Here is a 26,390-nt window from a genome sequence, read left to right on the forward strand (position 1 = left end):
GGAGCCTTCGGCCGATACCTCGAGGGGCCAGGCCTGGGCTGAGCACGGACACACATCCGTCCCTTCAGTTCCCATGACAGTCTGACCTCGCCTCGTGGGGAGACACCCCGTCACCCCACTACACAGATGGGGAAGCCAGAGCTCAGAGAGACGTCAGGGGACTTGGTCACCGTGCGGGGCCATCCTTGGGCACACACCCCTGGAGCCAGATCCTGCTGGGTCACTCTCCACCCAGCCACTGTGGCATCCCTTGGTTCTCCCAACTGAGAAGACAAGGACAATGGGGACCCACCTGGCCTGAGGCTGGGATGCTGTCGGGCAGCCCCCTGTCCTGCTGTAACACCTGTCTCCTGGGGCCCCCATGAGCCCAGCGACGCCTGAACTTCAGAACCCCGGAAGCCTCCCAGCCCCCCCCCCAGGTGGAACCCGGCCTCTGCGGGAAGCTACACCTCCCTGGCCCCCATCTGTCCCTGAGACTCCCGTCGACTCTCTCATGGGGAAAGAAGGGGTGCCGGGGCCGTAAGCAGCTCTTCTTAATGTAATTTCAGGGCTCATTGGTGCTCAGTAATTAAGGGGCCATAGGAGAACCCATCACCCCTAACTCGGCATTAGGGCCTGAGACAGGCCTCAGCAGCCCCACCATGGACAGTCCCCACTGCGCAGAGAAAGACGAGGCAAGGGGGCAGGCAGCTTACCGAGCCGGGCGGCTGCGCGTGCCCCCCTCCCAGGCCATGCGAGTGACTCAGCCACTGTGAGACGAGACCTTGTTCCGCGCCAAGCCTGTGTCCCCCGCACACCGGTTAGCTCGCAGGCCTTCAGCGGGCTCCCATCTGGGCTCATAAAACTGCATCCCTCCCACTGCCCCAGCCCAGACTTGGGCGTCCCCGGCTGCTCTCCTCCCCCGCTTCCCGTCCAACCTTCAGGAAACCCGGCTGCTCACCCACTCGGCTTGATTTCCAGCAGGTTCGCCTCGATTCTCCCGGCAGCTCGGCCTCCGCTCCACCCGCCCCCAGACCCATCCCAGCTCACAGCAGATGATCTTTCTAGACCTTCCAGACCTTTCTTCCCGGCCTTTCCTCTGTTGTCACTCCACACGCCCTTTCAGACATGTTTCCTGATTTGCCACCGGAAACGTGAACCCACAGAGGACGCACGCGTCTGCCTGTGTCCCACGGGTACACCTGCGCCCCATGCACAAGCAGTAAGCCTTGTCATCCCAGGAGCAGACGAGCGCCCACCTCCACGAGAAGGCCTGTCCTAAAGCCCTCGTGTAGTCTCTCTGCTCCCCACCCCCACCACGGGACGGGAAGAGCTGCCGCAGTTGCCCCCAGGCCAGCCCTGGGCCGCGGGACGGTAGAGGCGCCACTGTGTCCAGCCGCATGGGTCGCCGTGGCCAAGGGCTCACGCTGGCGGTAAACGTTCTGGCCCAGAAGTGACAGATGTCGTAGCACCCAGGACTCAGCGGCCGGCACTAGTCCCCTGACCCCACCCATCTGCAGGGGCTGGGGGAGCAGGCCCGCCCTGGGGAGTTCCAGAAGGCAGGAACAGGAAACCTTTGATGAGCAATGAGAGTGACCACCCGGAGCCAATCCGGCCGGCCCGTGCCAATGCCCACGGCCTTGACCTTGCGTTGAGATCTTCATCCAGACGGCAGCCCACGGCCTCCACCAGCCCAGCCTTCATTGTCATTCCAGGCCAGTGCCTTTTCCGAGGCCGAACAGGGGTGTTATCTAAAAGGGGGAGGGACACAAGTGGGTCCTCACGGCAACTCAATTAATCCTCCATCGGAAATTCTAACACAATCAATTTGGGTAGCCGGCCGACATCATAACACAGTAATTAGGAACAACTTTCAACTCTCGGCTTCCTTTGAAGATTGTAATTGCAATTAATTAAACATCCTCGCCGTCCTCAGAGCCTGCTCCAGAGGAAAGTGGAGCAGAGGCAGGGGCAGGGGGTGGGGTGCCCCGACCCCTATTCTCAGCAGCCCAGGAATCTAACGGGAATGTGAAAGGGCACGGTGTCCCTGTCCCCCTGGGAAAGCCCGTCATGATTGTGAGGGAGAGGACCCAGCCTTGGGGCTCTGAACCAACACCCCAGGGTCCTGACCACTCCACCTGCACCCAGGATGGGAGGGAGGACCCCAGCCCTCTGTTCGGCCAGCTTAGATCCCCAGGCCACAGTCCCACATTCAAAGAACTCCAGTTGGGCACCCACTGTTGCCAATAGGGGCCCAGAAGCAGAGGCTTCCCCACTGGGCACTGACAAGTCACTTCCCTGCCCTCTGGGCTGATGTCCCAAAGGTGGTGCTCACGACCCACAAGGCTGTGGGCTGTTGCCCCAGCAAGTGAGCAAGTGCAAGGGAAGGAAGGCGGGTCTGCGGGAGCTTCTGCGGGCCGCCTCAGCCCCAGGGCAGCATCAGCACCCTGGACAGAGCAGGGCCAGCCACCCTGGGTTAGCACAAGGAAGGATAGGGCGTGGGAGAGTGGACAGTCACGGTGGAAATGGCTGTCCTCTCCCTGTTGGGCGCTCACCGTGGGCTGGGCGGGGCCTAGGGACCTGACTGATGGGCCACGCATCCCCCCCACAGCCCAGGAGGAGACCCCACGACCCAGGGTCCCAGAGGAAGTGCTGGCCAAGAGCTGCCACGTCAGGACAGGAGATACTCAGTATTCCAACAAGCTCTGTGGTCCCCAAAGCCTGGTTGTCACCGCTGCTGCCCCAGCACCCAACGTCACGGGGGCAGGTCCCAACCACGAGAGCCACACAGTCCAGCAAACACACCCCAGCCGGATTCTCGGAAGGTCGAAGAGCCTTGGGACAACTCAGTGGGAGGAAGGTGGGGCGACCTGCTGCCGCCTGGACCCAGATCCGGATGACAAAGGTGATTCCAGGTGCCATTCTTATCATTCTAGCCCCAGGTCCTAAGACTCAGGAACCAGACAAACGAGGGGGACAACGACATAGCGCAATTGGGCATCAATGTCCTCAGAGCATCCCAACAGCCAGAGCAAAAAGGGCAAAGTGAGGGCTCCAGGGCAGTCCCTGTGGGATGAAGAGAGGCAGAAGAAGCTGGATCCCAACAACTGCCCACACGCTCATCCAAGAGACAACAGGCAGGATGTTGTCCTGATGTCCCCCACACTCCCAGTCCCCGAGACCCTTCATGCAGGCGGTGTCTTCCCTCCCCGAACACTCAGCCCCAGCCCTGGAGCCCAGCACCAAGCTGGTGCTCAAAAGACAAGTTAGATTTTCAAACCTGCTTTACACTAAAGGGCAGTTGTTCATTTTTCTGACCATGCTTCTCCATAGGACCAGGATATCTAACTGGAAGAGAAAATGTGTGACTTGGCAAGATGTGTCAGCCTTGGGGCCATGTCCTAGTGTTCAGGTCTCCTGGCTGAGGTGGACATGGCAGTCACTCCCCATCAGCCCATCTAGGCTAGCACAGGGCTCCAGGCTTTATTCTTACAGTCTAGTCAAGGGAACCCCACACTCTGGCCATAGGGGTTGTTTCAGGTAACAGAGCCCTAAGCCCATACATGCATGTTACTGACTGAGTTAAATCTTGTGTCCTGGATCAAACCTTACCTGAAGCTCAGTTTATTTCTGGATCTTCCAGTTATATAAACCATTTTTTAACCTTTTATAGCTTAAGCCTATTGGAGCCTGACCATGGTTTTAACACAGAATTCTAATAATACATGGGCTTGTACCCCTGGGCAAGCCCCGTCCCCTCTCTAGGCCTCCGTGTCATCATCTGTCTGCCAACCCCATGGAAGTGCCATGAGTATAAAACGAGAGTGTGATATACTGGGTATTTACCCTAAAGATACAAACGTAATGACCCAAATGTTTGTAGTAGCAATGTCCACAATAACCAAACTATGGAAAGAGCCTAGATGTCCATCAACGGATGAATGGATAAAGATGTGGTATATATACACAATGGAATACCATGCAGCCATCAAAGGAAACGAAATCTTACCATTTGCGACGACGTGGATGGAACTAGAGGGTATCATGCTGAGCGAAATAAGTCAATCGGAGAAAGACAACTATCATATGATCTCCCTGATATGAGGAATTTGAGAGGCAAAGTGGGGGGCTTGGGGGGCAGGGAAGGAAAAAATGAAACAAGATGGGATCAGGAGGGAGACAAAGCAAGAGACTCTTAATCTCACAAAACAAACTAAGAGTTGCTGGGAGGAGGGGGGTGGGGAGAGGGGGAGGGGGTTATGGACATTGGGGAGGGAATGTGCTATGGTGAGTGCTGTGAAGTGTGTAAACCTGGCGATTCACAGACCTGTACCCCTGGGGATACAAATACATTATATGTTAATAAAAAATTAAAAATTAAAAAAATAAAATGAAATAATTGAAAATAAAAAAATAAAAAATAATTTTAAAAAATGAGAGTGTGATAGTGGAAGTCTTCAGAACTGAGAACCCCGCACCCCTGTGAAGAGGACGGCTCTGTGTTGGTCTCCGCAGCTCCCTTCCCACACACTGGGTCCTGGTCCCGCAGCTCCTGCCTCCAGCCCCTGAACACCTGAAGCTCGTTTTATCTCCTAGCCTTTGCCCACACCCTCCCTCCACCTGGAGCACGCTCCCCCAGAGGGCCTGCGGCTGGTTCCTCCCATTCTTCCAATCTCAGTATAGACGCCACTCCTCCAAGAAGCCCTTCCTGACCAGCCTGCATGAAATACAGTCTGTCCCTACTCATTTTCTTCCTAGCACTTATGGCCATGTTTTATGTTGTTTTGTTTTATTTTGTTTTTTAGGTTACTCCTCTGGGGTCTCTGTCTCCTAGATCAATGTCTCTCAAACTAGTGCTGGTAAAGGACCAGACGTTTTACTTCCAATCTGTCCCTGACCAATACTTTCATAAACTACGTTAAAAATACATTTCTAGAAAAGGTTTTACTTAAATACTAAACAGAAACCCCGAATTTTTGTCATTACTCTCTACAGTCATAAAATTACTCTGTGAACTTGTTTCAGAAGTTTTTCAGTGGCGACTCCATCTCTGCTGTTGGGAGAGAGGTTCAAGGTCAGTCCCCACAGGGCAAGCAGAGCCATCAGAATAACCGCCCCGGGAGGTAGAGACACACCCCTGGCTTCCTTGCCTCTGGGGTGGGGCATGCGTGGTGCTGTCTCCCAGGGCCCCCCGGGGGCTCCCCAGTTGCCCAGAGGGTTAAGTCGCTGGGCACCACACCTCTTTGGGGCTTCCTCCTTTCTCTATCTACTTCTTCACCTGCATGTCACCCCTCAAATACACTGCACTCGAACCCACGTTTAGGGACTGCTTCTGGGCACACCTAAACAACTAATACACAACACAGAATGTACACTGACCTGACGTCAATGTCATTACAGCTCTCGCCCTACTCAGAACCAAAGGCATACGTGTTAGAAAGCGGCTGTTGGGCATCTCAATAAGGTGGAAAAGACGAAGCCCACGGGTGGAGGGAGCCTGGAGTCGGGGCCGGGGACCTAACAAAACCACAAAACCATGAAGGGAGGAAGGGCAAGCTGGAGAACCCCTCTTGCAAGGCCCAGAGACCTCCTTCTCTTCCAGAGGTGGGCACTTCCTGTCCCTGGTTCTCCAGCAAGTCAAGAAAGGCTCTGGAAAAACCACTTCTGCCCACGATTGGGAAGCTATAAATAACTCCCGGATCAGAAGAAAGGAAAAAAGAACTCCAATTCCATATGCACCGGAGTGAGAATGCACCCTCCCAGCGCGCGCGCCTCCCGGCACACCTGGAATCCAAGCCCACCCCACCCTCAAAGGAATCCTCAGTCTTTGGTCCCAGGTCTGCAGAGGAAGTGGCCAGCTGGCTGCAGTAGACCGGCCTGTCCCCACGGAGGGAGAGGCCCCAGGATGGAGGCTTGTTCACCCATGGTTGTTCCAGGCCCGCAAGAGGCATTGGAGGGCATAGCAAGAGACACCCCTTCTCCGCAGAGCCGGCACGGGAGGGCAGCTGGGGACAGCCCCTCTGGGGACTGCAGCCCGTGGCTTTCCTGCCTTAGAGGCCCTTTCCTGGCCATGTCCTCTGCCCCACCCACCCTGCACTCCTCATGTCCCTTTCTCTCTACCCTGCACCTACGGCCCTTCCCTCTGCCTGTCCATCTCCCCAGACCCTGAAGCCCCTGTGTCTCTGAAAAAGGAAAAACCACCGAACTGGAAGCGGGATGTACAGACAGATCCCAGATGGTCCTGGGAGGAGCCAGAACCTCGGTGTCCTGACGTGTGGGATGGGCCGCTGCTCCTCACCCCGGGGCTGGGGCCAGGATCCCAGCATGCAGGCTCTGCGGGAGGACGCCAGGCCCTGCCACCCCCTGCCCAGGTCGGGTCCCTCGGACAGCCTGCCCCTGTTGCCATGCGGATTTCACTCCTTCACTCACTGTCCGCTGGAGCCCCGTCCGGATCCCCCACAGCACCGGTGACCAGGCCTTGGCCCCAGGGTCAGCCCTTTTCCCGCCCCAGCGCAGCCGGCAGTCCCCGGGCGTCCAGCAAAGAGCCTGGGCGGGCGAAGCAGGGCAACTCTTTATTGGCCGCGTGGGGCGCAGGCTAGGCCAGCCTAGGGGCGCCGCCAGGGGTGGCGGCGTCGGACCCCGCGGGAGCAGGGAAGGCGGCGCCGGAGCCGGGCCCGGGCGCCAGCAGCAGCCGGGGCGCGCCCGCGCTGGCGTAGCTCAGGGCCAGGCGCTCCAGGCGCCGCTTGCGCATCGCCGCCTGGGCCGTGGCGTGCAGGGGCCGCAGCAGCGCGGGGGGCGGCGCGCCCGGGCCGCGCAGCAGGAAGTCGAAGCCCACGCGGTCGTGCGGGTCGTAGAACAGTGGGCCGCGGGCCGGATCGGGCCCCGGCGGCCAGGCGAACGGGAAGGGCAGCGTGAAGTCCTCGGTGAGCACGCGGATGGCGAAGTCGTCCTCCTTGCCCAGCGCGCGGTAGGCGCGGCCGATGCCGCGGAAGTGCGCCGCCCAGAGCTGCGCGTCCCCGCCGTAGATGTCCGGGAACGGGGGCTCCGGGGGCGCGGGGGGACCTGCCGGGCCCGCGGGCCCCGAGAGTGACAGAGAGCAAGTGACCACGTGCGCGGGCGGTGCCGCCGGCGGGGAGCAAGGAGCGGGTGCGGGACCCTGAGAACCTGCCTCGGGGCTGGCCCTGGAAGGCGGAGCTGGGGCCCCAGGGCTGACAGGGGAGGCAGGAGGCGAAGTCCGGAGGAGACAGCGCCCAGAAACCAGGAGGGCAGAAAGGCACCGAAGGCTGGCCGCAGGCGTAGGCCACTCGGTACTGCTTGGGTGGAAAGTTCCAGACGGGGAGGAGCCCGGGGAGTTTGGCAAGGCCTCCTGAACAAGCTCGGCACCCTGGGCTCAGCTCACAGAGGGGCTGGGGAAGGGAGGTGGTGTGGTCCCTCTCCGTTGAAAATTGGTCCTGGGCTGCGCAGAGAAAGGACGGTGGGAGCCCGGCCTGGAGGCGGGGATCAGGGCCCAGTGAGGATGAGGTAGGGACATCGCCAGGAGAAGTACTTATCTGGGAGGAGACTGAGAGGCCAAATGCCAGGCCTTGCAGATGGAGGCGGGAGGAGCTGGGGGTGACAGGCGGTTCCCAGCCTGGCACTAGCAGTCCCAGGGGATAGAGGGGTCTAGTTGGGAGGTGAATTAGTTCTGTGTTTGTTGGACATCCTCCCCTGGGAGCGCATCAGTCTTCCCATGCCTCGGTTTCCCCCTCTAAAATCTGGGAACAATCAAGCCTGTTCTGCCAGCCTCGCAAATGAGATGGCACGGAGGAACCTATTTGTCACAGAAGAGTGATTTCCTAGCTCAGTCCCACGGTGGAGCAGAGCCTCCAGTCCCCAGGTGGTAGTGGGGTGGCCGTGGCTCTGAGCAGGGCAGTGGACGAGGCCAGAGGGGCTGCTTCAGAGAGCCACCGTGCTCAGCACCGTGGACAGCTCCGAGGCAGGCTTGGCAGGGGCGTCCCACCCGCACCATCCGGCCGAAGGGTCCCATCTCCATCCCGCAGCCTGCTCTTGGGGGAGCGGCTGGGGTTCAGTGCCGGTGGGTGGGGCAGGGCTGTGGGGTGTTGCTGTGAGTCGGGGATGAAAAAAAGCTGCAGAGAAGAGAGGAGCTCTGGATGCAGCCCCCAGGAAAGGAGAGGGGAGAGCCTTGGCCACCTGAGTGCATTTGGCCAGGGGATGGTTGTGGTGGTGCACGCAGGTAAGGGGGTGAGGGCAGCAGCAAGGGGACCATGAGGCAAGCAGGGCGCTAATGAAGGTGAGGGGCCGGTGGCTTGACCACAGCGGCAGTGGGAAACGCTCAGATTGTGAGTATGGCTTGAGGATGTGAGGGCAGGGTTTGCTGGTGGAGAGGGTCGGGGAGGGCAGGGGAGGAAAGGGGAAGACAACGGACCCAAGCAGCTGGAGGAAACGAGGAGCAAAGGGATGGCTGGGGGGGAGGGGCGGTCAAAAGTCTAATTTGGGCCAGGTGGTGGCCTCCAGATGGGCCAGGGAAGAGGTATGGAGGACAATTGGCTTTGAGTCGGGAGTTGGGGCAGAGGCTGCCGGCTGGAGCTCTAGACATCTGGGAGACGGAGTTGAGTGAGGTGCTGGGCCAGAGCGCGGAAGCCAGGCAAGGAGGAGGGGCACTGCGGAGCCCAGAGATGCTGATGAGCCCCATCAGACGAGGCCTCGGAGCTGACCCCCGGTCTGGCAAGTAAGAGGTCATCGGTAACCTTGAGCAAAGCCACTTTAGTGAAGTGCCGGGAAGGAGGGGCAGCTCCAGCAGGCTCTGAGCAAGTGGGAGGGGAGACGGGAAGCAGCAAGTCTAACTAACCTTTGTGAGGAGTTTTGCTCTAAATGGGGAGCAGAGAAGCAGGACGGTAGCTGAAAGGGAAGTGGGGTCAAGAGACAGGGTACGACAGCTTGCTTTTATGTTGCTGGAAAGATCTAGCAAGGAGAAAAGAAGTCACGCTGCTGGAGAGGAAGGTGGGGGACGGCCCTGAGCAGGCAGGAATGTCAGCCTCGCTGGCCCGCTCTTCCTCCTCTCCCTGGCCTGCTGAGAGCAGGGATTGGGTGGACAAAGCTGTGGGCACAGGTGGCGCTGGGGACCCGTGGGTGTCCTCTTCCGATGGCTTTACTTTCTTGAAAGAGGGAGCGAGGCCAGCAGGGGAGTGTGAAGAGGGAGGGGGCCGGACAGAGGGAGGGGTGCAGTGGGAGCCAGCAAAGACCAAGGCCCCTCAGGCTCACAGTCAGGAATTTAAAGAGCATTAGCGGCTGAGCTGATCCCCAGCTCGGCTCAGCTGCATGGGTGCAGGCGGGGCGTGGGCGGGGAGCTGGGGGGTTGCCAGGCTGGTACAATAAAACACAGAGGGCCCAGGGAAGGAGGGTGTGTGTGCGGGTGTGATGATCAAGGCAGAGCTGGGAGGAGAGAGGGAGGGAGGGAGGGAGGCAGGGCAGGTGGGAGGACGCAGAACGTGCTGGAAACAGTGGACTGCGGCTCACCCAGGAGGGCCAGAATCCTGCTCTGCGGGCCTGAGCCTGGTGAGACTCCCGAGAATGGGGTCGGACCAGGCTGCAGTTCGGGTGCTGACAAGGCCAAGGGCATGACAAGGGCGAAGGGGGGGGTTGGGGAAAGGGTTGGACGAGATGCCCCAGAGGAGTCTGGGAAACTGAGGGGCCAGAGTGGAGGAAGGAATCACGAGAGCTTGACCACCGAGACGGAGAGAGGGTCAGGCCAGAGTCCCGCATTCAAGGGGGTGGATGAATGCCCCTTTCCAGTAGGGGTAATGGGTTTGTGCTTCTGAGGACCCAGGATCCAGTGCTGGGGTCTTAAGGAGGCAGTGGGGGAGGGGGACAGAGAATGATCCGGAAGGGGCTGAGGAGTGAGGAGAACCCTGGACCACCTCAGGCTCAGAGGCCCACGGCCTCAAGACCCCTGGGAGGGCTGCCCCCCGCCCCCGGGCCTGTCTTGCTGTGTGACCTTGACAGAGCTCCCCGGCCCAGGAAGAGAGGGTGGGCTGGCTCCTTCCTCTCCCACATCCTCAGAGCCCCAGATGCCAAGGACACCCCCTTCTTCTCCATCCCTCCCCCTACCTATGACTTACCTAGAGTGGCTACAGGAGGAGCGGGCAGACCTACAGGGCTGGGGTCCCCCGAAAGAGGGGAAGCCATGTCAGCAGCCTGGGGTCTGCTTGTTTACCTGGCTGCCCAGGAGACCAGGGGAGGGGCCTTTGGGGAGAGAGAACCTTGCATTTAAAGGGGACCCACCTGGAACTGGGCTGGGGCCGGGAGGGAGAAGGGTAAAGGGGGTTGGTGGCCCCGTCCCCCCACATCCCTGCAGCTCATCTGGCCCTGCTCAGGAACCATCTGACTCCCCACCCCTCCCCACTAACCCACCCAAGCCTCTTCTTCAGCTCAGTCTGGTCCACAGCCCCCATCCTGCGTGCTCACAAGGCCACAGAGCCCGAAATCCCTCCTGCAGGCACCCCCCACCCAGTATTCAAGGTCCGAGGGGGTGAGGGTCAGCAGCCCCGTCTTTAGCAACTCCAGTAGTTCCGTGAAATGGGTCGAACCTGGCCCCTGGCCTCAAGGGACCTGATGGGTTCAGGTTCCCGCAAAGTGGACCAAGCCCCGGTAGGGGAGCGGGGACGTGAGCCGTCCAAAGGAAGGGGGCCCATGGCACGCGCGTGGTGTGTGCCGACCACTGTGGGACAGCCTCCAAGTGACCTCGCCCTCCAGGGCTTCATCCTGGGGAGGCGTTTTCCCCAGCACTTTGCCTGCCCGGGGCATCCTTGGGGAAGATGGGAAAGCCCTGGACACCCAGTTCAGACTGTCCCGTGTGCACTGAAGGCCACACATGCCCAGGGCAATGCGTTATCGCAGCCCCACTGTCTGCCGGAAGAGCACAGCGACAGGGGAAGGAGAGGGCACCTTCCAGACGCCCGGCTCCTGCATCTCCGCACCTCTACGGTGCAAACTCACTCTCATCCTCCAGGCCCTACCTCACGCTGCCTCCTCCAAGAAGCCCTCTCTGCTTGTTCCGTACACCACAGAGGCCCACAAGGTCCAGCAGGCCTCCCACTGCAAGTCATCGGGGGCTAGGCCTTCCTTGGTTAGAGATCTTGGGTCAAGTGTCACCCTCGGGCCTAGGAAGGTGCGTGAGTAGGACGTTGGGGAGGCCACGGTTGCCACGGTGAGGAGAAGCCGCTGCTCCATCTTCTCCCCAGCAGGCCTGGACACATCTGGGCCAGAGCTCTGGCCTGGTCAGCCCAGCTGCCATGGGAGGGCTGAGACCCCTCCTCCCCCGAATGAACTGAAGCTCACAGGTTCCCAGCACCCTCAGGAAAGCAACTGAGGAAGGGGTCGGGCCGGGCTGGGGTTCAGGAGAGGAACCTGGAGACGCTCACTGCAGGTTGGGCAAACCACATGACCTCCCTGGGCCTCAGTTTCCCCACCCATAAAACAGGGCTCAGGCCATGATAAGGTCATGAGATGGAGCCCGGCTTCGGGGTCCCTGTACTCAGCAGGAGGTCTGCCTGGGTTTCTCTCTCCCTCCTGCCCCACCCCCGCTCACTCGTGCTCTCTCTCAGGAAACAAATAAAATCTTTATTTAAAAAAAAAAATTAGCGTACCATCGAGGAGGGATGATAAAGCGACAGAACTGGGAATGTGACCCAGTGATGAAGAACAGCCCCTGTCCCCACCGACCGGCTTCCTGACAGCCTTGGGACAGGATCTCACCGTGAAAGAACCCCCAGTCCCTGAGCCAGTGGGACCAAGGCCGGAACTCTCCCCACCTCTTCCCTGCAAGCCCTTGCGAGTGCGTCTGACGCTCACCAGCCGAGAGGACAGGAGCGCACAGGTCAGTCCCCATATTCCTGAAGCCGCGAGAGGGGCGCCAACCGTTCCACCCCACGCGCCCTCCAGCCTGGGCCCAGAGCGCTGGTTCTACCCCACCCACCGTGTCTCAGGGCCACGGCGCTCCACGGCATATCACCGGCCCCGAAGAGGGTTTCTGGGGTCCGGCCTCCAGCCCAGACGTCCCGTCCCTGAGTGCCGTAGCAGCGGCCCAGGACCCTATCAGCCCTTGCATAACCTGACTCCCACCGACCAGCGCCTCCTGAGCCCCTGGCCAGGCCGGGACCCAGGCTGGATGTGCGGGCTGAGAGCCTTGCCCTCGCAGGGCTTGTGGGGCAGGAGCACAGCCAGCCGTAGGCCTGATAGTCAGCCACGGGCAAGTGGGGCCTGGATCTCACATGACAGGTCCACTTTCCATCCGCCCGTGCTCTGGCCGCACAGGCCCCTGCGGCCAGCTCTCGAGGCAGGCGGCTGCGCTGGGGGCGGCTCAGGCCTCCAGGGCGTGGGGTCAGCTGGGGAGACCATGATGCCATCACCGATGTCCACATTCCGCAGAGCATCCCTGGGCACAGCTGCGGACCAGGACCCACCGCACCGAGGCCGCCCTGCCAGGGCGTCTCAGTCAGGGGAGCTGCGGAAACAAAGAGCTGCCCGGACCGCAGCTTCAGGGAGACCCAGCGCCGTCCCTCCTGCTGCGGCTGTGCCAGGCCTCCAGGCAGCTCTGCTCCACAGCACCCCCCCCCCAGGTGTGTGGGCTTCCCACAGCTGTGGCTCCGCCCCTCCAGGTGTCCCCTGGCCTGAGGACACGCTCCGTGGCACCCCAGCCCAGAAGAGGAGGAAGAGGGACAAGAGGCCATCCCAGCCCAGCAGCTTTCTTGTGAGAGCACAAGGGGAAACTGCTCTTGGACGCTCTAACTCCAGGCCGAGAACCGGGTCCCACGGGCCCTCCCGGCTGCCGGGGAGGCTGGGATACCTACCCCACACCTGAGCCGTCGGGTGCCAGCATCTGGGGGGACAGCTTCCAGCTTGCTGCAAGGCGCCTTCGCCTGACCTCCCCAAGCACTGTGTTAGTTCGCTAGGGCTACTGTGACAGTCCCCGCCAATAGCATCCCGAGGACGGGGACAGAACCAAGGTGTCCATGAGGACGCACTCCCTCCGAGGGCTCCAGGGGAGTCTCTTCCTTGCCTCTCCCAGCTCCTGGGGGGCTGCTGGCATTTCTCATTCATGGCCACATCACCCCACTCTCTGCCTCTGTGGTCACGTGGCCTCCCCTTCTCTCCATGTATCTAAGCTCCCCCTGTCTCCCTCCCAGAAGGATCCGCACGATTGCATTGAAGGACCACCCGGAAAATCTGGGGTAATTCCCGCCAGCTGAAGGTCTCTGACTGAATCCCAGCCACAAAGTCCTCTTTTGCTGGACAGGATAACAATTCCCCATTCCGGGGATTCGAACATTGATGGCTTCAGGGGGCCAGTATTCAGTGCCCACCAGACCTTAAGGCAAATCATTTGAGGACAAGAGGTCACTTGAAAAGCCAACCCAGGGCACACTGTAGGGGATGGAAGGAGGCTGAGCCAAGCTGTTATCTGGCAAGCGGTTTGCTCGGGGACCCGCCAGAGCTCCATCCCACCAGCTAAGGCCCTGGCACCTTCAGCCAGTGGCTTTAGAGCCCCCTCAAGGAAGACAGGCTGACATTGGAACCCAGCAAGAGGAAGGGCCCCGGTGATGCGGGTGGGGAAACTGTCCTCTGCTCCCAGGTCCCCACCTCTGGGAAGCCTGCAGTCTAGTTGGAGAGATAGATAAAGACAAATCAGAAGGGCGCCTGGGTGGCTCAGTGGTTTAAGCCGCTGCCTTCGGCTCAGGTCATGGTCTCGGGATCCTGGGATCGAGTCCCGCATCGGGCTCTCTGCTTGGCAGGGAGCCTGCTTCCTTCTCACTCTCTCTGCCTACCTCTCTGCCTACTTGTGATCTCTCTCTGTCAAATAAATAAATAAAATCTTAAAAAAAAAAAAAGATTAAAAAAGACAAATCAGAAAATGAAAGAATTATCAATCGTGCTAAGGCTGGAGAAGGAAACTGTCAGGGAGCTGGGACAGCGGCGGGCTGTGGGAACACCCCCTGTGCTAGTCTGTGGTCCAAGACAGCTTCTTGGGGGAAGCAACTTTGAAGCTGAGGTTAAGGAAGGACAGTCTGTCATGAGAAGGGGGAGAAAGAGGGTCTGAGAAACCCTTTGCATATGCAAAGGCCCTGTGGCAGGAACAAGAAATGGCCCAGGAAGCCATGTGGCTGGTGAGCAGTGAGCTCACCAGAGAAGGAAGGATACGGAGGAGACTGGGGAAACCAGTAGGGGCCAGTCCCCTTCTCGAGCTGGGAGTGAAGGCCAAAGCATTCCTTCCAGCACCATCTCCACAACCTCCCTTCTCAGTAGTGCTCCCACTGCGTGTTTCCTTGCTCTGCTCCCCATCACTAGAGAAGGAGGTGCCTGTCTCCTGGAGAGGCCGGCCAGAGTGTCCAGGAGGAGAGAGCAGCATGGGGGAGAGGCCTGGTGGGGGATACCCGAGAAGCAGAGGCAAGCACGCCCTGCGGGACCTGTCCGGGGCATCTTGAATCCCCAGATAATCCCCTCCTGGCATGGCCACCGCCTCCGAGTTATTTTTAAAATCTCATTTTCCAAAAGTGGAGGAGAAAACCTTTCCCTGCTTTTTTCTGAGAAAGGTTCAGATAGGAGTCCGGAAAGGGGAGCGGACCCTGGAAGACAGGGGGTGTCCTGGGCAGCGCACCTGTGGGACCTGGGGTCTCTACAGACCCAAGGAGTGGGACCCCCCCCGGGGCAGCCTCCACAGAGGAGCCGGCTGGCATGTCACGGGCACCCACGACGGGCTGGAGCACTGTAGGGAGAACTCCGGGTCTCCACCTTCCTGGGGCACGGGGTCTAATGGAGACCATGGCAATGAGCCAGGGGCCCACGGCTGGCTGGTCGGGGCCAGCAGCCAAGGCCATCTGGAACAATGGCAGATGGTGGGGGACAGGGAGGGTGCCAGCAGGTGGGGGACCGCATGCATGGGCAGAGCAGGGTGAGCCCAGCTGTGCTGGCAGCACCCGACGGACCCCAGGGGCCGGGAAGCCCAGGGCCTGGAGGGGCACGCTCATGCTCAGGAGGGAAGGGAGTGACTCCTGACCCAGGAGGCGCTGGGGCCAGGACGGGAGCCAAGAGGTCCCAGGTGGGAGGGAAAGGAGCCACGTGAAGGCCTAGAGCTTGAGTCTAGGACCCCCGCCCCGCACTCCAAGCTACTTGAGGCTGGACCCCTTGTGGGTTTAAACATCCCGAGAGGAAGTCAGGTGGACAGATGGGGCCATTGTGCTCCTGGGGGAGGGTCCTCTCGAGGGAAGCTTGTCTGCCCGGCACCTGCTGTCAGTACCCCAGCCTCCCCCACTCCACCTCCCAGGAGGGCCCAGCAGGAGCCCATGTTGAAGCCACCTCAGCAGGGAGCCCAGGGAAAAGGAGGGGGGCTCACAGAGGAGGTGGGCTGGGGGCGGGGTCTCAGAGCAAACGGGAGTGCAGGGGGTTTCTTTAGGAAAGCATGGGTGTGGTGGGAGGGATTGGGTGCTAAAACAACTGTTTACGGCTCTTGTTGAAGAGGGTGGGGTGGATCTCTTCGCGCAGGGACCAGCGCTCTGGGGTCGCTCTGGGCTCCAGCGCCGGAGGATGAGGAAACTGATCAGATGTGGGAGGCCGTCAGAGGTGGAGGGGAGGGCTTCTTGCTAAAACTGGATGTCACCGGAGGGCGCAGATGGGCCCTGGAGAAGGTTCTGGAGCGGGCCCAAGCGGAGAATGTCAAGGGCAATCCAGGGGAAGGCGTCGCACAAAGTCTGGGAGGCTGACCTGGTTGCAGCTGGGAGCAGGGAGGGGGTGGGGGTGGAGGGGCTGGGCCTGGGTAGCGGGTCAGGGGCTCGGCTGCCAGACGTCCCCGTGAGTCCCCTCCTCTCTGGGGCAGTAACCCCCCCCCCTTGTGGCCCCCAGCAGGCGTGGAGCCGGAGGGAGGTCTGCAGAGCTGTGCGGTGGCAGCGAGCTGCCGCTGTCCCCCAGCTGCCGCCTCCGGGTGGGTGACGGCGGCAGCACCGAGGTTGCCCAGGGCCCCCCCGCCCCCAAACGCCCTCTGAGCCGGGAGGGCTGCGGCGGCCTGGGGAGAGCTGCAGGGATGCCGGGCTGAGACCTGCCTGGGCCCGCAGCGCCATCTGCCGGCCACATGGCGAGGCACAAGCGGGCGCCTCCCAGGCCCCACCTGCCTGCTCGCTACCCTGGGGAGGAGGGGCAGGCGGTCCGCGGGCCTCCCCCGCACCCGGGCTGGAGACCCTGGCTCCGCCACTGACCGACGTGTGACCTCCGGCCGGGTTCCCACCCTCTCCCAGCTGCATCCCCGTGCAGGGTGGTGAGCACACCCAGCTATGCGAGGCCGACCCCGGGGGCTGGGAGCCCCCGTCAGGCAGAGGCAGTGTCCCTGGTGGGTTGGGGCTCCCTAATTTCTGGCAGGTTGGGTGGGGGGAGACTGGCACGTGGCAGGACCCAGCCAAGGGGTCCTTGTATCTTGCCATTTGCATGGTGAGGGGTTGGGAGAGGGGGACCAGTGTCAGATTCCAGGTCTCCGTCACTGACCCTCCCTGTGCCCCTGGAGTGGAAATGGGTCCACAGAGGAGACTCCCAGCTCCGGTGCAACGTTCAAATTTCCTGGTCCTCCAGCCGCCCCGAACCCTGCAGAGACAGGAGCGCCCCACCCCTGAAGACCTCCATTTTACCCGCCAGGACTTGCCTGAAGTTCTCCTCCAGAAACGAGGTCACAGAAAACCCACCTCACCACCGACCAGGGCACTGCAGGAACCTTAAAGGCTCAACGGGGCCCTGGGAAGGTCAGGGCCAGAACCTGTGAGGCCCACAGGGCTTGTCCCCTTCTCTGTCTCTTCCTTCTGCCTGGAACCCTAAAGGGGGGGGGATGGGCAGCCCTCGGGGGGCTCCCCTCCCAACCCCAAGGTCTCACTCTTGTTGGCCCCAATCCCAAATTCCTAGGTGGAGAGACCGGTTGGACCCTCTTACCCACTCGTCCTGGCAAATACCTAAAAAGGACCTCTCGGAAGAACGAGGGCGCCGCGTGCGATACGGTGGGTGTCCCTGCAGGACGGTCCCCCGGCCAGGCTGACTTCACGCTGCCAGGGTGACATGGAGCCCGGCAGAGGCACGGGGTGGGTCCCCGCAGGTAGGTCCCTAGCATCACATGACCGCTAGGGACCTGTGAAATCTAGTCCAATGCTCAGGAAGTGGTAAGTTTGGGGAGTTAGCACCTGTTTTCAATATAACGCATGTAACTGCGAGTTCTGCGGCTCTTTAACAGCCAACTCTCCACGTTCCTGAAAACTTAGGAACAGTCAGGAGAGCCATTTTGGGGCCACCCCAGCACAACAGCTCTGGCCAAGGCCACCGGGCAGAAAGGTCCCCGGGACATACCCCAGAAGCACTGGAGGACAAGCCTCGGAGAAGGGGTGCTCCCCCAATCCCCTGTTCTGGCAGCTTGGCAGGATCCAGCTTTCTGGGTCCTCCTTCACAAATGAGCATCTGGGAGCTCTAAGCCAGCCCCCTCGGTGCGCTGGGACAGAGGAACTCACGCTCGGGCTTTCTAGGCAAACAGGGGTACGTGCAGACCCCTCCATTTCAGAGCGACCCAAGGAGCTGCATCACCTCTGGGCTTTGGGGGGAATCACAGTTCCTGCCACCTGGGCTTGCGGTCAGGTGTAGGGCTCCAGGTGACAAGCTCAGAGGGCACCAGGACCCCGGGGGAACTACCATCGTCCTAACTCACCTCGCCCTCTGCGGGCCCGTCTCCCCCATCCCCTGCCACCTGCTGCAAATCCAGACACCATTCCCACGGGAGCGTCGTGGGGTCTAACCCCAGTCAGACCTGGCGAAGGCACCCAGGATGCCCAGTGGCTGGGCCAAGTTGGGCACCTGTCCTGCACCAAGCACGGCTCCCAGAAAAGCAGTTTGAATGTCAAAAGCACCCGGGGGAGGGTGGGCATTGCCAGCCCCCCATTTAGAAAGAGGTCATGGCTTCAAGGAGGTCACCCAGCCAGCGGCCCGCAGCTGGAGTTTGAAGCCCAGGGGAGCGCAGTGGCTGTCTGTTGTCTGTGAGACGCAGGGCTGTTTCCAGAAGGCAGGGCTGCCCGCACCGTGTGGCCGCAGGGGCTGGAGCCCAGGGCTTGCTGGGCATTGGGAGGTGCTCATGGGGCTGCAGGAAGCTGGCCCAGCCACAGGTCCCCGCCCCGGCTCTCCCTTGTCCCTGCAACAGCCTCGCCCTCCGTCCCCCACCTATAGGGCCTCCAGCAGCCGAGTGTGAGGACAAGGGGCCAAGCTGGGACCTGCTTTCTCTGCAACCTTGCAACTGAACTATGGCCCCATGCGTTGGGGAGTCATAAAGCGCCTAGTTCTGCCACTTTTCCCTGGTACAGAACATGCCTGTCACCTACAGCTGTGTAACGGAGGACCCCAAAACTGCATCAGGGACACACACGCGCTCTGCCGGGGACAGTGTCCGGCTCCACACCTCTGGCCCTGGGAAAGGGCCATGAGCACTGGAGCCATTGTGACCTCGGGCTGAGGTCAGGGCCGCCTGGGGTGGGGGAGGGGGAGACGCAGAGATAGGGCAGCCCCACCGGGCGTGAGGACAGAGCTGGGGGCTGGGGCCTGTGGATTCTCCAAACCGCACCCCAACATGGACGGGCAGCACTTGGAAAGGCCACACAGCCACACCACGGCTGATAGGATGTCATCGGCCACATCCCAGAACCCCAGGTCAGCCCAGCGCCAGGCTGGGACATGTGGGAACCCAGAAGGGGACGCCCGATGCCCTACTTCCCACAGGTACCCTGGCTTCTCCGTCTTTCAGAAGAGCGCCTCCCCGCAGGGCAGCAAGGGGCACCCCCGGGGCGCATCTGGGGCTGAGCTCCAGGCCCTGAGCCAGGGAAAGAGTGTCCCCGCAGCCAGGAACAGCGCAGGGGGTGGAGGGGAGGCGGGCGGCGGCTTTGGGGTCGAGCCCCACCTGGCAGCCCTTGACTCAGTGGAGAGGGGACTGGGAGGGAGGAGGTGTCCAAAGTTGGCGCGGCTATTGGCTGCTTGTGAGGCTGGCGGCGTGTCACCATCCGTGTCCACACGTGCACACATGTGAGGGGACAAAGGGACAGATGGACGGACACTTCCCGGAGCCTCCGCTTCTTATCTGCATAATGGGCAACCGCACGACGGCCCGCGTCCCAGCAAAGACGCAGCGCGCCCTGAGCAAGGCTGCTGCAGCAGGACAGGGGCAGGCGGGGGCAGGGCAGGGGCTGGCAGGCTCCCTCCCCTGCCACCTCAGACCCCCAGGGCGCCCTCCCCGGGGTGGGGGGAGCCTGGGGCAGCCCAACTCTCCAGACCGTCCCTGGGCGGGTCCTGGAGCAGGATTCCCGTGTGTGATGCCCACGGTGGCGGGCTCTTCCAGAAGGAGCAGCCTCGTACCTGCGTTGAACCCGGTTATTTTGGTCTGCACACAGTTGTCTGCCTGTGTGTGTTGTCAGGCCCGTCTCCTCCTCTGCCGCATCTTGGATCACTCCGAAGGCGAGAAAGCGCTCCCTTCCGCGGCTGTTTGCCTGACTTTGCTTCTGTCGCTTCTCTGCATTTAAAAATATATTCGGTTTTGGTCGTCACAGGGCTAGATGCCGTTTTAGGGCAAGATACGGGCCAAGAGCTGGTGGGTGACACTGAGCAGCCGCGTTCCCTCCCCGGTGCAGGGGGGAGCCGGGCTCCAGCCCGTGGTGACATGCCCACAGAGGTAACACCAGCCAGCCTCCGTTGGAAAGGCCACACGTTCTGGGAGCGGCAAGGAAGTGGCTGGTTTTCTGAGAGGTGCTGGGAAGGTTCAAGTGTGCCCTGAGCCGGCCGGCCACTGTTCCCAGGGTGCATGGATGGGGCTCAGGCTGCGTCTGAACCAGCGTCGTCCCACAGAGGCTGTGTGTCCTGGGACAGGTCGCTGACCCTCTCTGTGTCCGAGCACCCCTTGGGGTTGGGGTGTGAGGACCGTATGGAGTATGACGAGTTGGGTAGAGGGTCCGAAGTCAGGTGGTGAGAGGGGCACCATCCCCCTCCGGCAGGACGTTCTGTGCCGCTGGGGACGGTGCTCCCCTCCACCAGACGCCTTCATCTAGACGTCGCTCTCTCCAGCCACCCCGCACCCCCACACTGGGTCCCTGTCAGACAACCTCACCCCAGCAGCACCCCAACGACCGTGGCTCCCTGGCCAGGCTGTCTGACGTGGCCCCGCAGCTTGTCCAAACCCTGTCCCTGCTCCATTTCTCCATTTCACGGTCCCCAGCTGGCTAGGGCAGAGTCTGCCCTTCCCCTCTGCCCCAGGACGCCAGCACAATGAGAGAGGAGGCTTCTGGGCGCGTGGTTCAGATGAGCCCCCGGGGCCGGGAGCAGGGCCTGGCCCGCCACAGGCCTTTAATAAGTCCTCACTGAGGGAGGGAAGGCGAGAAGGGATGAGGAGGGCCGGGAACTGCAGAGATGGCCAAGGCCTGTGCGCCGACACCGTGTAAGCGCGGTCATCCCGGCACGTGCCCCAGACACGGGAGCTTCCTGAGGACCGTCTGGCTCAGCACAGACATGCGACATCTCTGGCAACCCCGGGAGTGTCCCCTGCTTGGCCACCTGGTCCCTGGTTCCCCAAGAGGCAGACGGTGGGGAGGGTCCTCAGTTTGGGCACAGCTACGGGATGGAGTGAGCACGAACGCCATCTGGGAAGGGAGCTGGAGGAGGCCCGGCTGCCAGGAGCGGCGCCAGGAGCACGGGAGGAGGCGGGTCTCGCTGTGAGGAAGGCCCCCCAAGGCGGCGCGCCTCAGCCTCGCCCGCTCACTCGCGCCTTCTGTCCACCTTCACTGGCAGCCTGCCTGGGACGTTCTGGGGACCGGAGGACAACCAGCACATCCCCAGGGACACTTGAGAAGAAAGAGGGCCAGCGGCTGGTCAGCAGTGACACCAGGGAGCGGGACAGCCAGGGAGGGCCCTCAGTCAGCCGGGGAGTCGGGGGAGGCACCCCCAGGATGCTCTTTCCAGGTCAAGAAGGCTGAAGGGTGGGCCTCTCTGTGCATCGCCCTGAAAGGGACAGGGAGAGGGGAGGAGAAAGGCAGCAGGCCCAGGAGAGCAAAGGCCGACCAGTAAGTGGAATGCGCTTGGACAACTGGAACTTGGCAAGGGCGCCATGAGGGGGAGAGCTGGTGGGGGGACGGTCATGGGGTTTTTCCAGAGAGGAGACTGGGCTGCTGCTTTGAGACATCGCTCTGCTGGTCATCCCACCAGTATCTGCCGAGCACCTGCTAGGTGCGTCAGGTGCTGTTGTAAGTGTTAGGGAATGCAACTGGAGACAAGACATTAAGATCCCTGCCCTTGGGGCTACCTTCCAGTGGGGTAGACTGCCCACAAACAATGGATGTAATCAAGTAAGTTATGTAAGGTCACAAGGTTAAAAGTGATGGGGGGGGGGAATTGAGGAGGGTAGGGGTAGAAAAGGAGAGTGGGGTCAGGCTGCTGTTTTAAATAAGTTCATCTAGGGGGTGACCATTGAGCCAAGACTCGAAGGAGGCGAGAAACTGAGCCAAACAGCTCTCTGGAGGAAGGTTGTTCTCCAAACCGAAGGGTCAGACCGAAGGGTGCAAAGGTCCTGGGGTAGAAACATGCCTGGTGGTCTGAGGATCAGCAGGAGCTCAGTGTGACTGCGATGGAGTAAGCAAGAGAAAGCAGAAGGAAATGAGACCGAAAGAGGGTGAAATTATTTCTGTTCTTAGAGATCTTGCTTTTTTTTGTTGTTATGGTATAATTTATGTAGAGTAAAATTCACTCTCTTTAGTGGATAATTCTGAACGTTTTGACAAAGTCATACAATCATGAATCTACCACCACAAGCAAGATAGGAAACAGGTCTTTCTTCCCCAGAATCCCCCTGTCCCCTTTGTTGTCAGCCCTCCCCCAACTCCCCATCCTCAGAGGCCACTAATCTGTTTTCTGTTTCGTTGACTTTCTTCAGAAAGCCATCAAGATGGGCTCAAGAGCATGGCTTTCCGGGCTTGGTTTCTCTCACATGGCTTGATGAGTCGAAGAACCACCCACGTTGTTGAGTTTCTCAGGGATTCCTTTCTTTTTGTTGCTGATTGTGTTCCCGAGGACGTAATACAGTTTCCTTACGCCCTTATCCACTCACCAAAGAACGTGTGCATTTCTTCAGTTTGGGTTCTTACACACAGAGCCATTATCAACGTTCACACGCAGATTTTGCGTGAAAGTAGGTTGTGATTTCTAGGGGCGGAGGGGCAGAGTCGGGTTCAGCCTGCTCAGAAAGCACCCCGCCTGCTTTGTGCACTGGCTGCACCAGCTCACAGCCTCGCCAGCTCTGTGCGAGAGGTCCAGGGACCCCACAGCCTCACCAGCACTTGGTATTTTCAGGCTTCTCCCCAGTTTTAGCCATTCTGGTAGATGTGTAGTGATATTCCACTTTGGTTTTCACTTGTTTCCTTCGTGAAGAATGATGTGGAGCACTTGCTGTGTGTTTTTTGCCATCTGTGCATCTCCTTTGGTGGAATGTCTGCTCAAATCTCCCTTCTGTATTTTGCTAGACTGTTTGTGTTTGTGTCTGAGTTTTTATTTTGTTTCATGAGTTATTTATGTATTCTGGATACGGATCTTTATCAGATAGGTGATTTGCAAATATTCCTTCCAAGTACACAGCTTATCTGTTCATTTTTTTCTAGATGTCTTTCAAGAAGTTCTTAATTTCGATGCAATCCAACTTAATATTTTTTCTTCTATGGATTGTGCTTTTGGTGTCACATCTAAGAAATCGTTGTCTAACCCAAGATCGCAAAGATTTTCTCCTACATTTTCTTCTAGAAGTTTGGATCCCAGGTTTTACTTTTCGGTCTGCAATCTATCTTGAGTTAATTTTTGCATGGAGTGTGAAGTATAAATTGGGGCATTTTTGCATGCGTTCATGCAATTATTGCACACCATTTGTCGAATACATTTTCTTAATTGAATTCTTTTACACTTTTATCAAAAATCAGCTGGCCTTGGGGCCAGTTGGCTTGTTCAGTGGGTAAAGCATGCAACTCTTGATCTCAGGGTTGTGAATTCAAGTCCCATATTGGATGTGGAGCTTACTTTAAAAAATTAAATTAAATTAATACAGTTAAGTTTTTTTAAAAAATCAGTTAGCCTTGTACATGTGAGTCTTTTTCTGGACTTTTTGCATTGAATACTTAGATATATTTTACAAAACTGACATCTTAACAATATTAAGTCTTCTGGTCGTCCATGAACATGGTATATCTCTCCACTTATTAAAGTTGTCTTTATCTCTTTCATTGCTATTTTATATTTTATACTTCATAGACCTCGCAAGTACTCATTAGACAGTGTACCTAAATATCTCATGATTTTTAATGCTACTGTATATGGTACCTTTTTATTTTCAAGTCCCAATGGCTCACAGTGTAGAGAAATATGACTGATTTTTGCATCCTGATTTTATTTCTGCAAATTTACTGGACTCACTGTTCAGTTCTGGTAGGTTTTGGTAGGTTCTTTGGAATTTTCTAAGTAGGTGATAACATCCTCTGTAAGTAGAGATAGCTCATTTCTTCCTTTCCAGTCTGCACACTTTTAATTTCTTTTCGTACCTGTTTGTACTGACTGAGCCTTCAGTACCATATTGAATAGAAATGGTGAAAACAGACATCCTTCCCTCATTCCCAGTGATGTGGGAAAAACATTCAGTCTTTCACCATTAAGTATATTAGCTACAGGATTCTTGTAGATGTTTTTAATCAGGTTAAGGAAATTCCTTTAATTCTTGTTTTTATTGTGTACCGGTGTTGCATTTTGTCACATCCTTTCTCTGCATCTACCGAGATGATCATAGTATTTTCTTCTTTCACCTACCAATATGGTAAGTTATACTGACTGATTTTCAGTTGTTCAACCAGCCTTGCCAGTGCAGGATAAGCCCCACTTGGTCATGGTAGATATGCACGTCTGTATGTTTTGGATTCATATGTTAAGGAAGCTTGCGGTGTCTTTCTTTGGTTTCAGTATCAGGGTACTAATGCTCACCTCACTGAATGAGTCAGGAAGGGTTCCCTTTTTCATTTTCTGGAAGAGTTGTCTGGGATTGTTATCATTTCTTCCTTAAATGCCTGATAGAGTTGAAGAGTAAAGCCACCTGGGCCTAAAGTTTTCTTTGTGGGAAGATCTTCAACTAGAGATCCAATGTTTTAAACAGACAAATATCTATTCTAGTTATTCAATTCTTTTTGATTGAGCTTTGGTATTTTATGGCTAAGGAATTCACTTAATCTGGGTTGTCAAATTTATTGGCACCAAATTGCTCATAATATTCTCTCATTATCCTTTTAATATCTGTAGGATCTTTAATGATGTACCTGTTCTCACTCTTTATATTAATAATTTGTGTCTTCAGGGCATCTGGGTGGCTCAGTGGGTTAAAGCCTCTGCCTTTGGCTCAGGTCATGATCCCAGGATCCTGGGATCGAGCCCCACATCGGGCTCTCTGCTCAGCAGGGAGCCTGTTTCCCCTCCTTCTCTCTCTGCCTGCCTCTCTGCCTACTTGTGATCTCTGTCTTCAAATAAATAAATAAAAATATTAAAATAATAATAATAATAATTTATATCTTCTTTTTTTGCCCTAATAAAGCCTGATAGAAGTTTATCAAATGTATGTATCTTCTCAAAGAGTTGGCTTTTGGTTTCATTGATTTTCTCATTGTTGTTCTGTTTATACTTCAATGATTTCTCCTCTACTTTCTATTATTTTCTTTCTTTGGGCTTAATTTGCCCCTTTTCCCCTACTTTCTCAAATGGAAACTTGGGTCATCGATTTCAGACCTCTATTCTTTTCTAATACTATAAGTTTTTAATGCTACAAATTTCCCTCAAAGCACTGCTTTAGCTATACCCCATGCATTTTTATATGTTGTGTTTTCATTTTCTTTTAGTTCAAAATATTTTTTACTTTCTCTTTTAATTTCTTCTTGACACACACATTATTTAAAATTATTGCCTAGTTTTCAAAATACTTGGGGATTTCCAATATAACTTTCTGTTACTGATTTCTAATTTCATTCTATTATGGTCAAAGAGTATGCTTTGTTTGATCTGAATCTTTTAAACTTATTGAGACTATTTTATGGCTCAGAATATCATCTATTGTAGGTGTTCCATGTGCACTTGAAGAGAATGTGTGTTCTTCCATTGTTAGATGGAGAGTTTGGTAAATGCCAATTAGATTACATTAGTTAAGAGTATTATTTAAATCTTTTATATCCTTAATGATAATGTCTTCTTATTCTATCAATTATTGACAGAGATGCTCAAATCTTCAACTATGATTCAACTATTCAACTATTTCTCCCTTTGGTTCTATCTTTATTGCTTTATATATTATGAAGTTCTGCTATTAGGTGCATGAACATTTAGAATTGTAAGTCATCTTGATGAGTGATCCCTTTATCATTATGAGCTGATTCTCTTTATCCCTGCTTATATTATTCAATCAAAAATGTACTTTTTCTGATATTAACATAGCCACTTCTGTTTTCTTTTGATTATTGTTATCATGATGTACCTTTTTCATCCTTTATTTTTCATTGATTTTTGTCTATTATATTTCAAGTGTATTTCTTATAGACAGCATATATTTGGGTGTTGATTTTTCTATTCAATTTGACAGTCTCTGCTATTTGATTGAGATATTTAAATCCCTTGCATTTAATGTGACTATTGATATGACTCAGTTTTAATCTATCATCTGACAATTTGTTTTCATTTTATTTCTTATCTTCTTTTTTCTATTTTTCCTCTTTGCCTCTATATCTTTTGTTGGCTTATTAGCTATATATATTTTTGTTTTACTCTCTGATTTTTCAGTGATTGCTTAGGGCTTATGGTTTACAGATTTACCATATCACAGCCTACCCTCAAGTGATATTATGCCACTTTACTTATAGTATAAGATTCTTATAATATTTTATTTCCATTTCCCTCTCCTGGCCTTCATGGTATTATTGACATATATTTTACTTCTACATTTGCTGTAGGTCCTACGAAGCATTGTTATTTTTACTTTAAATTTGAAAAATAAGAAAAAGTACTTACATTCACCTACGTACTTACCATTTCCACTGTTTTCTATTCTTCTGTGTATTTCCATATTTCCATCTGGTGTTATTCTCCTTCTGCCTGACAGACTTCCTCAAACGTTTCTTTTTTTTTCTTCTTAAAATTTATTTATTTGACAGAGAGAGATCACAAGTACGCAAAGAGGCAGGCAGAGAGAGTGGGGAAGCAGGCTTCCTGTGGAGCAGAGAGCCTGATGCGGGGCTTGATCCCAGGACCCTGAGATCATGACCTGAGCCGAAGGCAGAGGCTTAACCCACTGAGCCACCCAGGTGCCC

At 56.7% G+C, this 26,390-nt stretch overlaps 2 protein-coding genes across 2 annotated transcripts in view; one reads left to right on the forward strand and one right to left on the reverse strand.

Annotated features, from left to right (window-relative positions):
* Positions 1 to 6,574: 6,574 nt before the first annotated feature.
* LOC123954471 (collagen alpha-1(XVII) chain) lies at positions 6,575 to 10,164 on the reverse strand. Its single transcript, XM_046025683.1, has 2 exons — positions 10,098 to 10,164; positions 6,575 to 7,173 (listed from the first exon to the last, which is right to left on the reverse strand). Exons 1-2 carry the CDS (start codon positions 10,162 to 10,164, stop codon positions 6,575 to 6,577), a joined length of 666 nt encoding a protein of 221 aa, XP_045881639.1.
* Positions 10,165 to 18,610: 8,446 nt separating this feature from the next.
* The window catches only part of LOC123939760 (maestro heat-like repeat family member 5), a 67,139-nt gene continuing 59,359 nt past the window's right edge, over positions 18,611 to 26,390 (forward strand). The window contains exon 1 of the mRNA XM_046001585.1: positions 18,611 to 18,759. Coding sequence (XP_045857541.1) covers positions 18,611 to 18,759 — 149 coding nt within the window. The remainder of the gene's footprint in view (positions 18,760 to 26,390) is intronic.

This window comes from Meles meles, chromosome 1 (genome assembly GCF_922984935.1).
Source record: "Meles meles chromosome 1, mMelMel3.1 paternal haplotype, whole genome shotgun sequence".
Taxonomy (NCBI): Eukaryota; Metazoa; Chordata; class Mammalia; order Carnivora; family Mustelidae; genus Meles; species Meles meles.

What these genes read in the sequence shown, in the direction of transcription:
- LOC123954471 (XM_046025683.1), bottom strand. Translation starts at nt 10,164, where the DNA reads ATGGCTTCCCCTCTTTCGGGGGACCCCAGCCCTGTAGGTCTGCCCGCT. An exon ending in TCCTCCTGTAGCCACTCTAG is followed by an intron (nt 7,174 to 10,097) that starts GTAAGTCATAGG and finishes CTGGGGCCCCAG; the next exon opens with CTCCGCCTTCCAGGGCCAGC.